Source organism: Muntiacus reevesi, chromosome 4 (genome assembly GCF_963930625.1).
Source record: "Muntiacus reevesi chromosome 4, mMunRee1.1, whole genome shotgun sequence".
Taxonomy (NCBI): Eukaryota; Metazoa; Chordata; class Mammalia; order Artiodactyla; family Cervidae; genus Muntiacus; species Muntiacus reevesi.
Window position 1 is genome coordinate 1,383,310 of NC_089252.1, and position 14,838 is coordinate 1,398,147.

General features: G+C 43.5%; 1 protein-coding gene across 1 annotated transcript in view; it reads right to left on the bottom strand.

Annotated features, from left to right (window-relative positions):
* Positions 1-14,838, bottom strand: part of ATP9B (ATPase phospholipid transporting 9B (putative)) — a 153,259-nt gene that overhangs the window by 25,789 nt on the left and 112,632 nt on the right. The window contains exons 13-14 of the mRNA XM_065932271.1: positions 7,959-8,101; positions 380-492 (exon numbers count right to left, since the gene is read on the bottom strand). Of these exons, the coding sequence (XP_065788343.1) occupies positions 380-492; positions 7,959-8,101 (256 nt within the window). The remainder of the gene's footprint in view (positions 1-379; positions 493-7,958; positions 8,102-14,838) is intronic.

The following is a 14,838-nucleotide window of genomic DNA, read 5'->3' on the forward strand; positions in this document are numbered from 1 at the left end:
TACTGAGAGGGTTAAAATATATCTTTAAAAATATGAAGAAGTCTTACTGACTACAAAGAAAAACAGAAGGATTAAGAAACATATTTATTGCCGCATTCCACTTAATATTCTTAAAAATACTGTGTTTACCGAGTAATTTTACAAATAGTTCACTAAGGAAATTTAATACAAATAAATGATTTAAGGTGGTTAAGCCTATGCTTATACAATATAGAAATTGTTAACATTAGTCCCAAGACTCTTGCCTGATTTATAAGTGAGTGGCGCGTAAAGCCACGCTGTGGCATCCCTGGGGAAGACGTCGCGTTGCAGCTTGACATGTGCCAGGCCCAGCAACCGCAGCAGCACTGGGCACACTTGCAGGGCTGGGCCTGCTCACCTGTGCGTAGGCGTTCACGAGGTGGTTCTGGATCTCATCCATCGTGTCCGTCCCGTAAGACACGGTGCCCAGGTGCAGCCGCTTAAACACCATCTCGTTTTGGGTGAGGGTTCCTAGGAGAGAAGCAGCAGGACACCGTCAAACTAGGGCGCTCACTGGCAGGTCAAGGCTGCGCCCCAGGTCACGCCCAGGGCTGGCTGCGCCCTGCACCCCAAGCAGGTGCCGTCACACAGAGCGTCGCTGAGTGCTGTCCACACCATCCCCATTTACTTCCATTTCACAGTGAGGACCAGAACGCACTTCCTGCAGCATCAGGTTCCTTTTTAGTAATTTTCAATGGGTTGGGGGCAGGGGGGTCTGGTTTTGCAGAGAAAGTCCGGGCTCTGTCTCCTGGTTCGTATCTGCTGCTGGTCCAAGGCAGACTTGCCCCTTCAGAGAGAGATGGGTGGGAAACTGGAAAAGTGACCCACAGCCGAGATCGGCCCGTCTATCCCTGTCACATGAGTCTGTGTGAACCACGAAGTATTTTCCACTGAACAGAAACAACGCACTCGAGCCTGGGTACCATGTGAGTCGCACAGAGAGAAGGAGAGGAGGCAGAGGCGTTTTCTGGCTGCTCTCCAGCCTATGGGCCACCCTGCATGCATGCCCTCCTCACCCACCCTGGGACCAACCACCACCTGGGAAAGCCACTTTCAGGAGGGTCCACGGTTTCGGCCTCCAACCAACCAGATACACAACAGGTGCAGTGAAGTACCAGCATGACAGAGGGCAGGCAGAGGGGAGGCAGTGTATTAAGAACCTTGGTGAGCTCTCACTAACAGTGCCACAGGAGGTCCCAACGTTACCCACGTTATGACCCTGATAGGAGACTGCAACCACCGTACATGGATCACTTACTATGAAAACACACACACAAGCACGGGACCTCAATATGAAATCACGCACACAAGCAAGGGACATCAATGTGAAAACACGCACACGAGCACAGGACCTCAATATGAAATCACGCACACAAGCACGGGATGTCAATGTGAAAACACGCACACGAGCACGGGACCTCAATATGAAATCACGCACACGAGCATGGGACGTTAATGTGAAAACACGCACACGAGCACAGGACCTCAGTGTGAAAACACGCACACGAGCACGGGAGCTTTGCTTTTCCCGCTCTACAGAAGGACAGCCACACGGGGCGGGGGGCGGGTAAAAGCCCTCTGAGCCCGACGCTGGACTGCAGGCCGGCCCGACACCTGTGGATCCCTGCACTTGTGTGGAAGCACAGAGGAGGGGCACCCTCAGGCACTGACGCAGTTGTAAGTGTGAACATGACAGAGAGCCATGTGATCACAGCACACACTGGCCTTCTCGTGGGTTCTTGCCCTCCGCCTCTGCCCTCGATGGGAGATTTACTTAGAGACTGTTTTGACAAATGCTCTCAAAAGAATGTATGTAATGCCCATTATATACTCGTACATATATGCTGCGCCTAGGCCTTCTCTGGCAGAAAGGGCTACTCTGTAATTACGGGTGCGGCCTTCTCGTGGCGGTGGCCTCTGCTGCTGTGGAGCATGGGCTCTAGGGCACACAGGCTTCCGCAGTCGCCGCTCATAGGCTTGGGCGCCTGGCGGCACATGGATCCTCCTGGACCAGGGATCAAACCAGCGTCCCCTACACTGGCAGGCAAACTCTTAACCAGTGGGCCAGGAAAGTCCCCCATCCCTGATTTAAATGGAAGTAACCACGGCATGGAGAAGTCAAAGCAACGCTTGCGGTCAGGCTGTTAGTGAAACAGTGAGCGAGACAAGAACACAGACCTCTGATGGCAAACTGCACGTCTGCCACCGCGTGGCACTGCTGCAACCCGAGACCTGACTGACAACCAGGTTTGTGTGCCAGTATCTGTGGAGCCACTCAGAAACACACCACCTCCTCCACGAGCGTGCTGTGCTATGCATAAAAGAAAGAACTCCTAAAGTAAACGCAGCCTGACACGTGACAACGAGAGCAACAGGGAGTCCTCGGCCTCTGACACAGGCCAGGTGCTGACCGAGTCGTCCACTGGCCTCAGAGAGCAGCGGAGGGGCGGGACCCGCCCCCGCCCAAAAAGGTCTCCCTGCAAGGTGACAGGGACATGGCGTAAATGGCTGGATTAAAATAGTTACTCATGGACTCCCCTGTCTGCCCACTGCTTAGGAACCTGCCTGACAGTACGGAAGACGCAGCTTGGATCCCTGGGCCAGGAAGGCTCCACAGGCTGCGGGGCAGCTAAGCCCATGATCCTCAACTACTGAACTTGGATTCTAGTCTGGGAGCTGCAACTTTTGAAGCGCGTGTGCTCCAGAGCCCGTGCTTTGTAACAAGAAGCCACAGCAATGAAAAGCCCCCAGACAGCAACAAGGACCCACGGCAGCCAAAAATAAAACAAAAAAATAAATAGAATTAAAACCAACCAACCAACCAAAAATAGTGTTATATCTTATGGTGCAGGAATGGAAATAAAACTTTAAAAACGACAAGACTAACTTACCAAACCATTTAAGTAGACATTCGACATTATTTACTGGGGAGTCACACATTCTACTTGCAGTACACCAGGCCTTCCCATGAGCCCTGTGCCGCTGGCACCGGCACGTGTGCGGAACCTCGCCTGGCCAGCACCCCACTGTTCCCCTCCCTCACACCCGGCCAACCGCATCATCAAACTGCACCAGCGAGCTGCTCACGTTGCTTAACTGAGGCCCCACTCGGGCTCACCAGGCAGGAGACACCGCTGTGGTCCTCTGGGGGCAAGTCACCAGCACACACTCTGTGCGCGTGTGCAAACTGCTGGGCACACCTGTGCTCTGGTGCCCTAGGAAACCAGGGAGACGGTGCTTCCATGGGACAGTGCCACCGTCCGAGTCTCAGCAAGGCAGCGTGCTGGGCAACGGACGCTATGATTATAATGCATCCAAGAACCTGTTATTTCAGAGGGTGTTTCAGGAATGGCTTTGTTCTACATGAAGACAAAAACTAACAAAGGAATTAATGTATTGCTTTAACAGGCTGCACCCAATTCCAGTTTTAAAATTTATGAATCCTCGGCAGCGTTTTTCTCAAACAATGGCATCTTGGGGGCGGCGGGGAGAGGGGACGTCCTCTCAGCAGGTTCGGGGCAAACGGCCTGTCCTCCAGTTTCAGCATCATTTGCGCGTTGATCACACCACGCCTAGTATTTCTGGTCAGTGTCAATACGCTCTGCGTCCTGGCAGCTAACAGATGTCTACCCTTGTCGAGTGAATTACTTTATGTTTCACGCACTGGTGGCCGCAGATGTGTCACTATGGCAACATCATTAATTTCAGATCTTACCGGAAACGTGCACTCCAATCAAACCTAATTATAGCACACGGCTTTCTTGTCCAGGAGGAGGAAACTGTAATGCAATTATTGGAATACTTCATTTTCTGTTCTGCTGCGGCAAATGAGAGACACCCTGATGGACGCTTCTCGTCAGAAAGCTTATTGATAAAGCGCAAACCCAATTTACAGCCACACGAAGGCCCACCTCACAGCTCCGCCAGCCCCGTGAGGCTCCTGACAGCAGCTCACCCCCGCCCCAGCCTCCGACGGGAGGGGTGCCCATACCCCGCTCATCCTGGGAGCCCTCACGGGCCCTCAAGGAAGGCCAGACCAGGGAACTCAAGGACACCACCGCACAGCTACATCAGGAGATGAAAGCTTCCAGTTTAGTAAACGAAATGAAAAATATTTTCTCTATTTTATACAATTATTCTGTGTTCCTTTTTTCCCCCTTAAATCTCAGGAACCAAGATCATTCATCTAAAACCTAAAGAAGCGCTGTTCTAGTCTTTTAAAATTAGCAGAGTGAAATGTGGGAGAAATGAAGCTTTGTCTTTAAGACTGGGCAAAAACCACTTATCCTTACCCTGACTGTAACTCCAACTCAATAAAGAAAAATGGAGGAGCTACAAAATGATAACCCCATTATTGTTTAAAATGCAAAACAATAGTTAGCCTTTGTTAGACAAATAACATCACAAAACCTTGACTTAACGACATCACACCGGCAGACACAGAGGCTTGAGCTGACCACATGCTCTCAGGCACGCGCTTTGTCTGTACACTTCTGTCAAAGAGCAGGTCAGTGCCACCCAGGGCGATCATGTGCGATGACCACACGAGGACTTCTAGTCCTGACAGCACCTGCTCCCCCGGGAAGAACGACGTAAACTTGGCACTGGGGCAGGAGGCGGCCGCAGAGGCTCTGAGAGGGGGCAGGAGCGGCGGCTGGGGGTGGGGGGCCAGGCCTGAAGACGCACTGAGCCCCCAGCCCCTCCTGGGCCCGTCTGCCTGGAGGGACAGGCCCTGTGGGTGTCACTGCTGCATGGGCCCCCAGAGAGGACCTCCACGGCACCGCTATCCCAGCAGGGACGCTCTCTCTTCACACGCACTGCCGACTCTTGTGGCCAGAACTTCGCTATGAACACCCGGAACGTGCTGGAGAGGATGAGGATGCGTTAGAACCCTTGGATGATGCTGGCAGGAATGTAAAATGGTGCAGGGCTGCCACATCACCTGGTGCAGACGCTTCCCCAGGGAACAGACACTTCCGAGGCACAAACGCTGGGCTGACTGGGCCAAGACCCGTCTAACAAGGCAGTCTGCCACGGGCTGCTCCCACCAACTGCGACCAGACTTGGCGAATCCTGTCTGCGCAGGCACGTCAGACATTTAATGGAGCAGGAATGACACCGTCCTGCATTAGGATGTCCTACTCAGGAGAACAGTGTCCATACATTTAATTAGGTCTTGGTAAGGAGAAGGGACTGGCGACCCACTTCAGTATTCTTGCCTTGAGAACCCCATGAACAGTATGAAAAGGCAAAATGACAGGATACTGAAAAAGGAACTCCCCAGGTCGGTAGGTGCCCAATATGCTACTGGAGATCAGTGGAGAAATAACTCCAGAAAGAATGAAGGGATGGAGCCAAAGCAAAAACAATATCCAGTTGTGGATGTGACTGGTGATAGAAGCAAGGTCCGATACTGTAAAGAGAGGAGATCCAACCAGTCCATCCTAAAGGAGATCAGTCCTGGGTGTTCATTGGAAGGACTGATGCTGAAGCTGAAACTCCAATACTTTGGCCACTTCATGCAAAGAGTTGACTCATTGGAAAAGACCCTGATGTTGGGAGGGATTGGGGGCAGGAGGAGGAGAGGACGACAGAGGATGAGATGGCTGGATGGCATCACCAACTCGATGGACATGAGTCTGAGTAATCTCCAGGAGTTGGTGATGGACAGGGAGGCCTGGCGTGCTGCGATTCACGGGGTCGCAAATAGTTGGACATGACTGAGTGACTGAACTGAGCTGAAGGTCTTTCAAAGTTTAAACACACATATCCACATAATTCTTACCCATTTTTGTTAGAATTTGTTTTTTAACTCTTTATACTTTTTGTTGTTATTCTAACTGGCATTTTTAGAATTAAGTGTCCTCATTGTTGATGATACAGAGAAATGCAGCTCAACGCTGATACCAAGTTTACACGTGTTAATTAACTAAGCGGCCTCACCACTCTAGAAGCTCCGGGAGCTCTTCGGGTTTCGAGGTACACAGTCATGAACTTGCCCTCTCTGGGAACAGCCTGCCTATCGGCACCGGGACGCTCACCTACTGAGGGTGGCCTGTGGTTCCCGGCTGCGTTCACCGACAGCCATCCACTGGGGCGCTGCTCTCTGCCCAAACCTGCCGGCTGTGGACTGACCACCTCCCCAGGACTTGGCTGGTTCTGGAGACATCTCTGACATGTCTGTAACATCTCGTAGGGGTCTAGGTTTGCTGTCTGCCTGCTTCTTCATCCAAGTTCCAGCTGTTTTCCAGAAACAGCTTAATCTCTGGATCAGCTATGCGCAGTTTGTGCGTCTTCCAGTGTTGTCCGAGGCTAACTCTCTGAAGTTTTCTCCCATCAGCGCAGTGAGGCTGGGAAGGCACTTCCTCCATCTACTTTCTTGACACTGAGCTCTTCAGGTCGCTATTTCTGAGTTTTTTTTGATTCACTGAGCATCACCTTCCAGGTAGATTCCTCAGCGTCCCACAGAAACAAGCCCTAATGAAAGCCAAACACAATCCGACAACTATTTCTGACTGAGCTGTAGGACACCTGTAATCTTATGAAGGCTGGCTGCCACAGGACACCGAACCATCACCTTCAGGACACGGGGTGTCTCTCCACTGCCGTCAGTCTCCCATGTCTCTCTGGCAGGTCTGCTCACTGCCTTCACATGTGCCCACATGTTCCTCAAGTTTGCACCCACATGTTTTATGTGGATCTCTGCGATTCTAAATGGAGTAATTCTTCAGTCTATTCCACACGTAAGGGAGTGACTTTTATTCTTGTTGCTATTTTAATCTGTAACCTGCCACTTTACTGATTTCTTATTTTCAGCCATTGACTTCCTTGATTGATTGCTATATTTGTAAATATTTGCTTCTTCTTTTGCTTGTGGATCTTTCTAGTTCCCGGCTCACAGCAGTAGCTGGAGTAAATGTCAAAGCCTGGTACACGTTAGTCTTTCTTCTGCCTGACTACAGTGAGGATTTTTCTAATATTTTACTAAAAATAAGGTTGAATTGTAATTGAGATGTATTTTCTTTGTTGCTGTTTCATTGCTAAATTGTGTCCAACTCTTTTGCGATCCCAAGGACTGTAGCCCACCAGGCTTCTCTGTCCAAGGGGTTTTCCAGGCAAGAATACTGGAGTGGGCTGCCATTTCCTCCTCCAGGGGATCTTCTAGATCCAGGGATCGAACCTGTGTTTCCTGCATTGGCAGGAGGATTCTTTACCGCTGCCAATGGTATGGTAAAATATGGGAAACCCATATTTTCTTTACCATTTATAGATTTTAGTTCTAGTTGGTTAAGAATTACAAAGGGATCTACACCGTGAATCAGCCAATCAAGAAAGGATTTTAACCCTTAGATATGGCTCTTGTTACAGTTCTGGATTCAATTTGTCATTTATTTAGTATGTTATGGATTGACAAGAATTCCTTGATGAAAAAAATTAAAAAATGAAATAAAGACAAAGCAAATTTGGAGCAGGGAACCCTATGGAGGAGAACCATTTGTAGAGAGGCTCTTTGGAGAATGTTACTGTTAAAACATCAAATTCACAGATCTTATTAATCCTCATTTTCTTCTACCAGTTTGTAACTACCATTCTATAGTAAACAAGCCCTTTTAGCGCTTAAGAAACTACCAGAAAGGTGTAACACAGGCAGCAAATAGAACAAAATCACAAGTGTAAGGATATGGAAGTTCAAAATACAAAAATAAGTCTTTAAAAGTTTCTAAGAATTTCACATCTCGCTAATTCTGATGATCCTGTTATGTCAGAACAGGGAGATTGGCTCGAGGCCAATTTCGCGGTCAGTCTGGGGAACTCTGTGAACTCAGCACTCTCACACATGTGCATACACACACCCATAAACACGTGTGGGCACAGACCGGTCAGGGTCCCCCCACCCCCACCCAGACGCCTCCAAGTGCACGTGGGCAGAGTGGCACCTGTCTTGTCGGTCAGCAGGTACACCAGGCGCCCCAGCTCCTCCGGGATGGTGCTGGTCCGGACCACAGTGCCGGGAATGTTCTCATCTTTCATGATCATCCACCCGTAGGCAGCCTTGCCCATGTCCAGGTTCACACGCAAACTGCCAAAGAAAACCCACTGCAGTAGTTAGTGACTCAACACTTCATGTCCATCATGCTTTCCATAAAAATTTATTTACAGAGACATGCATTCTCTGTAATTTGAGGTGAAAGAGATAGATCACAGTGGATTTCAGACTTTAAGAGAAATGAATTTGTTGACACCTAAGTCGGCAGGCCCCTTCTCAGCCAGTTGCCCATCAGCCTGGTTTGCGATGCAGCTGGATGGACCTGGGAGAGGTGGACCGCAGTGTGGGTCCAGGCTCAAAGGGGCCAGCAACACGTGGGAGGAAATCGCTCCGAATCACTGAGCATCAGTATCTGAGAGGGATCTTGACATCCACCCCCGTGATTCACAAGAATGAAGGAGAAGCTCCCCTACGTGGAGGAGGCCATGAAGGGGAGCAGGCTCGGGAGGAGGCTGGGCGAAGGCCCTCCGAGCACCAGCCCCTGAGCAACACGTTCATAAAAACAGAGCAGAGCCACTGCATATGAAGGAAAAACACCTGCAACTAAGACGATAACACCATACAGGGAGGAAGCAGAGCTTATGTTCACTCTGATTCACACTGGACATCTTGATCAAATGTCAGTCCAATAATTTTCATTTATAATGCCAAAAGTTTCTAGAAGCTCAAACTTCAAATACCAAGTTGACAGAATAATTATCATCACTTACTTCAACTTACTTTTTAGTTAGATATTTAACTTACTTTTTAGTTATGCTCTAATTTTATGTAAGTTTAAAACACAGGCCTCTGTTCATCTGGTATTGGATTGGCCAAAAAGTTTCTTCTGTTTTTTCCGTAAGATGACTCTAGTAGCACTGTTATCTTTAACTTCACTGATACAATTTTGTTAATATTGTATTGTGACAGTTGTCATAGCATGCATTAAAAAAAATGAACAAAATTGCTGAATTTTTGTGTAGCCATTTTAATATTGAAGATGGGAAAAAAGCAACATTTTTGGCATATTATGCTTTATTAGTGCAAGAAAAGAAAAAACAACTGAAACACAAAAAAGTTTTGTGCAGTTTATGGAGAAACTGTTGTGACTGACCAAACATGTCAAAAGCGGTTTGTGAGGTTTCGTGCTGGAGATTTCTCACTGGACGATGCTCCATAGTTGGGTAGACCAGTTGAAGTTTACAGCAATCAAATCGAGGCATTAATTGAGAATAATCAATGTTATACCACATGGGACACAGCCAAGATACTCAAAATCAAGTTTCCAAATCAAGTGTTGAAAACCATGTGTACCAGCTTGGTTATGTCAATCATTTTGATATTTGGGTTCCACATATGTGAAGTGAAAAAAACCTTCTTGATCATATTTCCATATGTAATTCTTTACTGAAATGTAATGAAATGTTCCGTTTTTAAAACAAATTGTGTCAGGAAATGAAAAGTGGATACTGTACAATACTGTACAATAATGTGGAATGGGGCAAGGGAAATGAACCACCACCAACCACACCAAAGGCTGGTCTGCATCCAAAGAAGGTGATGTTGTGTACATGGTGGGACTGGAAGGGAATCCTCTATTAGAACTCATTATGGAAAACCAAAGGATTAATTCCAACAAGTACTGCTCTCAATCAGACCAACTGAAAGCAGTGCTCGACAACAAGCCTGGGGAATTAGTCAGCAGAAAACACATTAGCTTCCATCAGGATAACGCAAGACCTCAAGCTTGTTTGCTGACCAGGCAAAAACTGTGACAGTTTGGCTGGGAAGTTCCAATTCACTCGCTGTATTCACCAGACATTGCACCTGCAGATTTCCATTGATTTCAGTCTTTACAAAACTCTCCTAGCAGAAAAAGTTTCCATTTCATGGAGGAGTAAAAAATGCACCTGGAACAGTTCTTTGCTCAAAAAGACAAAATATTTTGGAATGATGGAATTATGAAGTTACTGCAAAATGGCAGAAGGTAGTGGAACAAAATGGAGAATATGTTGTTCAATAAATTCTTGGTGAACATGAAAAACATGTCTTTTACTTTTACTTAAAAACTGAAGGAACTTTTTGCCAACCCAATACTTTATAGTAACACTTTTTGTGAACAAAAAATATATATTAAGCCTACTATTTTGAGTATTATAATAATAGATTATAAGGAAATAGATACCATATACATATTTAAGTTCATTATATTACTTATTTAGCAGGTGTGAAATTTTCTAGAGACCTACTCCAAATAAGTGGGAAAGTGGCTGCCATTCTAGATGGCCAGTTGAATCAGAGGCAGTTACTACCTTCACTGCTATATACCGTTGTTTCTATTCAGTCACTAAGTCCTGTCTGACTCTTTGCAACACATGGACTGTAACCAGGCTCCTCTGTCCATGAGATTTCCCAGGCAAGGACACTGGAGTGGGTTGTCACACTCTCCTCCAGTTACACATATAAGAAAAATGAAATAAACTATCTTCACAAGCTAGCGTGTTCAGGAGTGTCACCAAGAGGAACATGAACCTGCTTTATGCCATGCTGAGAAAACACGAGGTTACTTTTAGAACATAGAGGTCATCTTAGCGGTGGCACTTTCTTTCCCCATGTTTCTTCCCCACAGCCACAGAAGTGTCTGAGGGGGTAGCCTGGACCCTGCACAAGTGAGGTGCGCAGTGTGGGCTGTGGGCAACCCCATGCCCCCCAAGACAGCCTGCTGCATTTAAACTTAATTTGTTACAATTAAACCTGCACATTTATCAGGACCAGGTGAGTCAGCCGCAGGGCACACCAGGCTCCTCAGGGAGTGAAGCTACCTAAGATAATTCACACATATTCCTCCAAAGAGAGGCTTATTTTTAGATCCTAATCTGAGCAAAAGAAAATAAAAGTCATTTAAATGACAGGCTTTATCTAAAGTAATCAAAACTTTTCCCCATAAACAGTCATTTAAAGGAAAAAAGCTCAGATGTAATTTTATCTGATTTCTCCCTCCCCCAAATGTTTCATTTTATGATTCTTTAAAATTTTCATGACACACCACAGATGGCAAGTGATGGGTGATTCACCCACGGCTCTCAAACTCAGGGACCACCTGGACCAATGCACCTGCAGGTGGTGATGGAGTCAGGCTCACATTTCCTGAGTAAGTCTGTAACCATGAATCTTGAACTTGGATGAAGCTGTGTCAAGACAGATAGCAACTACAAGTACACAGTTGAGAAGTAAGGGTATTTGTCTTGGAAAAGCATACTTCCATTTCTTATCTCAAATGATTCCTATAGTTAGCTTTTCAAATACAACTGCAAAGAAACAAACAAAATCCAAACAACAAACACCACATAGCACACAAACATATTACACCACGAACAAGAGCCAGAGGAAAAAATACAAGAGAACAAAACTGCGAAAGGCATGAGATATATACATGTGACAGGCATGGACTATAAACACTTGGATACATAGGGAAAATTAGAAAAAATATTTGTGTGAAATAGGCAAAAATAAAAATGAAATAGTCAATTCCATAAATAAATGAAATTTTAGAACTAAAATAATACCAATAACTGAAATATAGAAATTAGTTTAATATCTTATTAAACTATTAAAATCTTATTAACACTATTTAATATCTTATTAAACTAATAAATCTTATAGCCAAAGATGAAATCAGTGACTTCGAAGACAGGTCATTAGGAATATTATTTATTAACAGATTAAAGCAAGAAACAAAAAGGTGGAAAGTACAAAAGTAAAACAGGAGCAACAAAGGGTATGGGTGGGTCTCTGCCCAATCAGCATAGGGCAAAGGCAGTATTTAGAGACAAACTGAGAATGTTCTTGGATGAGTAGAAGAAACCTATCTACAGATTCAGGAATAAACATCTATCCAGACACACTGTGTCAGAGAGCAGGACAGCGCCAACAAAGAGCATGCCTGAAAGATGCTGGGAGGGTCCCAGAGGAGTAGGACCGAAACGAAAGGCAGTGAACAGCAGCCAGAAGAGAGCAAGAGAAACGTGACAACTTAGAAATCTATACACAGGTGAAACTATCTTTCAAGAGGAGAAATCTGGAGTTCCCAACAAAGACCCTCACTAAGCAAAAACTAAAGAATAAATTTCTGACAGAAGGAAAACTATTCTATATGGAAGTTCTGAAATGCAAGAAGAAGAAAACATTGATAAATCAAAATTAAGAGGGAATGTGTAAAACAGTAATATCCTGTAGTTTAAGAATAACTACAATTAGGATAAATTACAAAAATGGGTGAGGTCCGAAGGGGCAAGTGGAGTAAAACATTTGTTAAGATGACAGGCAAAAGAAACTAACACCTTTAGACTCTGGGAAATTAAGAATGTTTTTAATTTCAAGGATACATAAAAAGAACAGAAACTCTTATAAAACTGACAAACTACTAGAGAAAAGGTGGAATTGAAAAAAATAACAAAATGGTAAGAAAAGAGAAAAAATACAGAACAGTTACATCACATTAAAAGCACAATATAAAATAATAGATTTAAACTAAAAACACAACAGTATTACAGTAATTGTGTATGCACTAAATAGTCAAAAACTATGAGTAGGTTAAAATTAAACTTTATGCTATTTATAAGAAACACACATAAATATAATTACACAGAAGAGTTGAAAGTACAAAGAAGGAAAAAGACATGCCAAGCAAATTAAAGCCAGCTGGCATCACTATATTAACATAAAGCAAAGTAGAATTTAATGCAAAAAGCCTTAGCAGAGATAAAGAAAGTCACTTTATAATGAGAAAATGCATAATTCAGCAGAAATATGTAATGCTTTAAACTTGGATACCATCAATAGTAAAGTCACAAAATATATAATACCAAAACTAGAATTCAAAGGAAATCACAATACTGACGGGTGATTTTGTTACCTTCAGTAACAGAAGAGGTCGAGAAAACAAGCAAAGGGGACAGAGAAACTTATGAACAAGATGAACAATCCTGACCTCAGACTGTGAAGCACTGAGATCAACAATTTAGACTTCATGTTCTTTTCAAGTACACAGTGAATGTCCACAAAAACCAACTAAATATTGGACCCTAAAACTAGTCTCAACATATTTCATAGATGTGCAATAATGAATGGCATGTTTTTTGACAACAATGCAATTAAGCCAACTATGAATAGAGACATGCTTAGTCAAATATGCTTATAAACTAAGAAATAACTTTGTAATAACCATGGGTCAAAGAAGAAATCACAGTGAAGATTAAACAATCTATAGTTGACAATAACAAAAATACTACATATGAAAATTTACAGGATGCTGCCAAAGTAGTACTTATATAGAAATGTATAGCCTCAACTGCACATTTTCAAAAAGGGTAAAAATATGAAAACTAGTGAGTTAATCATCTATCTGAAGAAGACGAATACAAACCAAAGAAGGTAGAAGGAAAGAAATAAAGTAAGTTAGCATTATTAAAATAGAAAAAATATCACATAGCCATAGGGAATCAATAAAGCCAAGAGTAGGTTTTCCTAAAGACTACTAAAGTTGGCAAAACCACTGGAAGACTAATCAAGAAAAAAAAAAAGAGAAGGGACAGAAATAAGTATCAAGAATAAGGACAATCAATACTACAGATCACACTTAGAAGAAGAGATTATAGGAAAACATTATTAACAAACTTTAATAAATATTTTTGAATATTTAGATACAGGTGACATATTTCTTGAAAACCATACTGTCCAAAACTGACTCAAGAAGTTAAAAACTTGAAATAAAGTTTTTTGACTAGTTGAAGTTAACTACTTAAACTTTAAGTATTTAAGAAATATATTTAAACCAGTAGAGAAATCAACTTTGTCAAACAACTTTCCACAACAAAAAATTCAGGCTGACATGGCCTCCTTGATGTGTAAATGTCCAAGGAATAAATGATTACAATTTTAAACAAAAAATATTTTGGAGAAGACTCATTGATTTATTTTAAGAGAACAGCATAATCTTGACACTAAACACCAAAAGATGATGTGAGAGGGAGGCATAAGTTAATCTCACTCAGATAAAGCAATGCAAAAACTTCACAAAAATGACGAGCAAATGGAACCCAGCAATACATGAAGGAGTATTATGCCATGACCAAGTTGTGCTTTTCCTCCCAAATAATACACGGTAGGTGTGACATCAGAGAGTCAGTTGGTATAATCTGGCATATGAATATCTGAAGAAGAAAAACTTAAGATGAAAACTCATCTCAAAAGACTTAGTAGAAATATTTTTAAAATTATATCAGTGATTTAAAGACAATTTTTAGCAAAATAGGAATAGAGAAAACTTCTATCATATATTGTAAAGAAGGGGTTCTGTAAAAACTTATAGCATCCTCATGATGAAATGTTGAAAGCTCTGCCTTTCACACTGGGAACAAAAGAAGAATGTCCATTATCACTATAGCCACTTAACGTTAAGCCAGAAATCGTTGCTACAATGAGAAGGAAAAGAAAGAAAGGGTACAAAAAACTGAAAGAAAGCAAGCTATCATTATCTGCTGACTAGGTGATTACAGAAAAAATACAATAGATTTCAGATTAATAATTAGAATAAAATTTTACCAAAATAGATGGATTCAACCATTTTTACAGAAATCCATTTTATTTCTCTAAACCAGCAACAAATATATAGGAAACAGTTCTTTCAAAAAATGGCATTTATAACAGCATTTGAAAAATGTCAAGTATCTAAAAATAGTTCTAACAAAAGTTATGCAAGATTTCAATGAAAGGTTTTAAAAAGTTTGAGA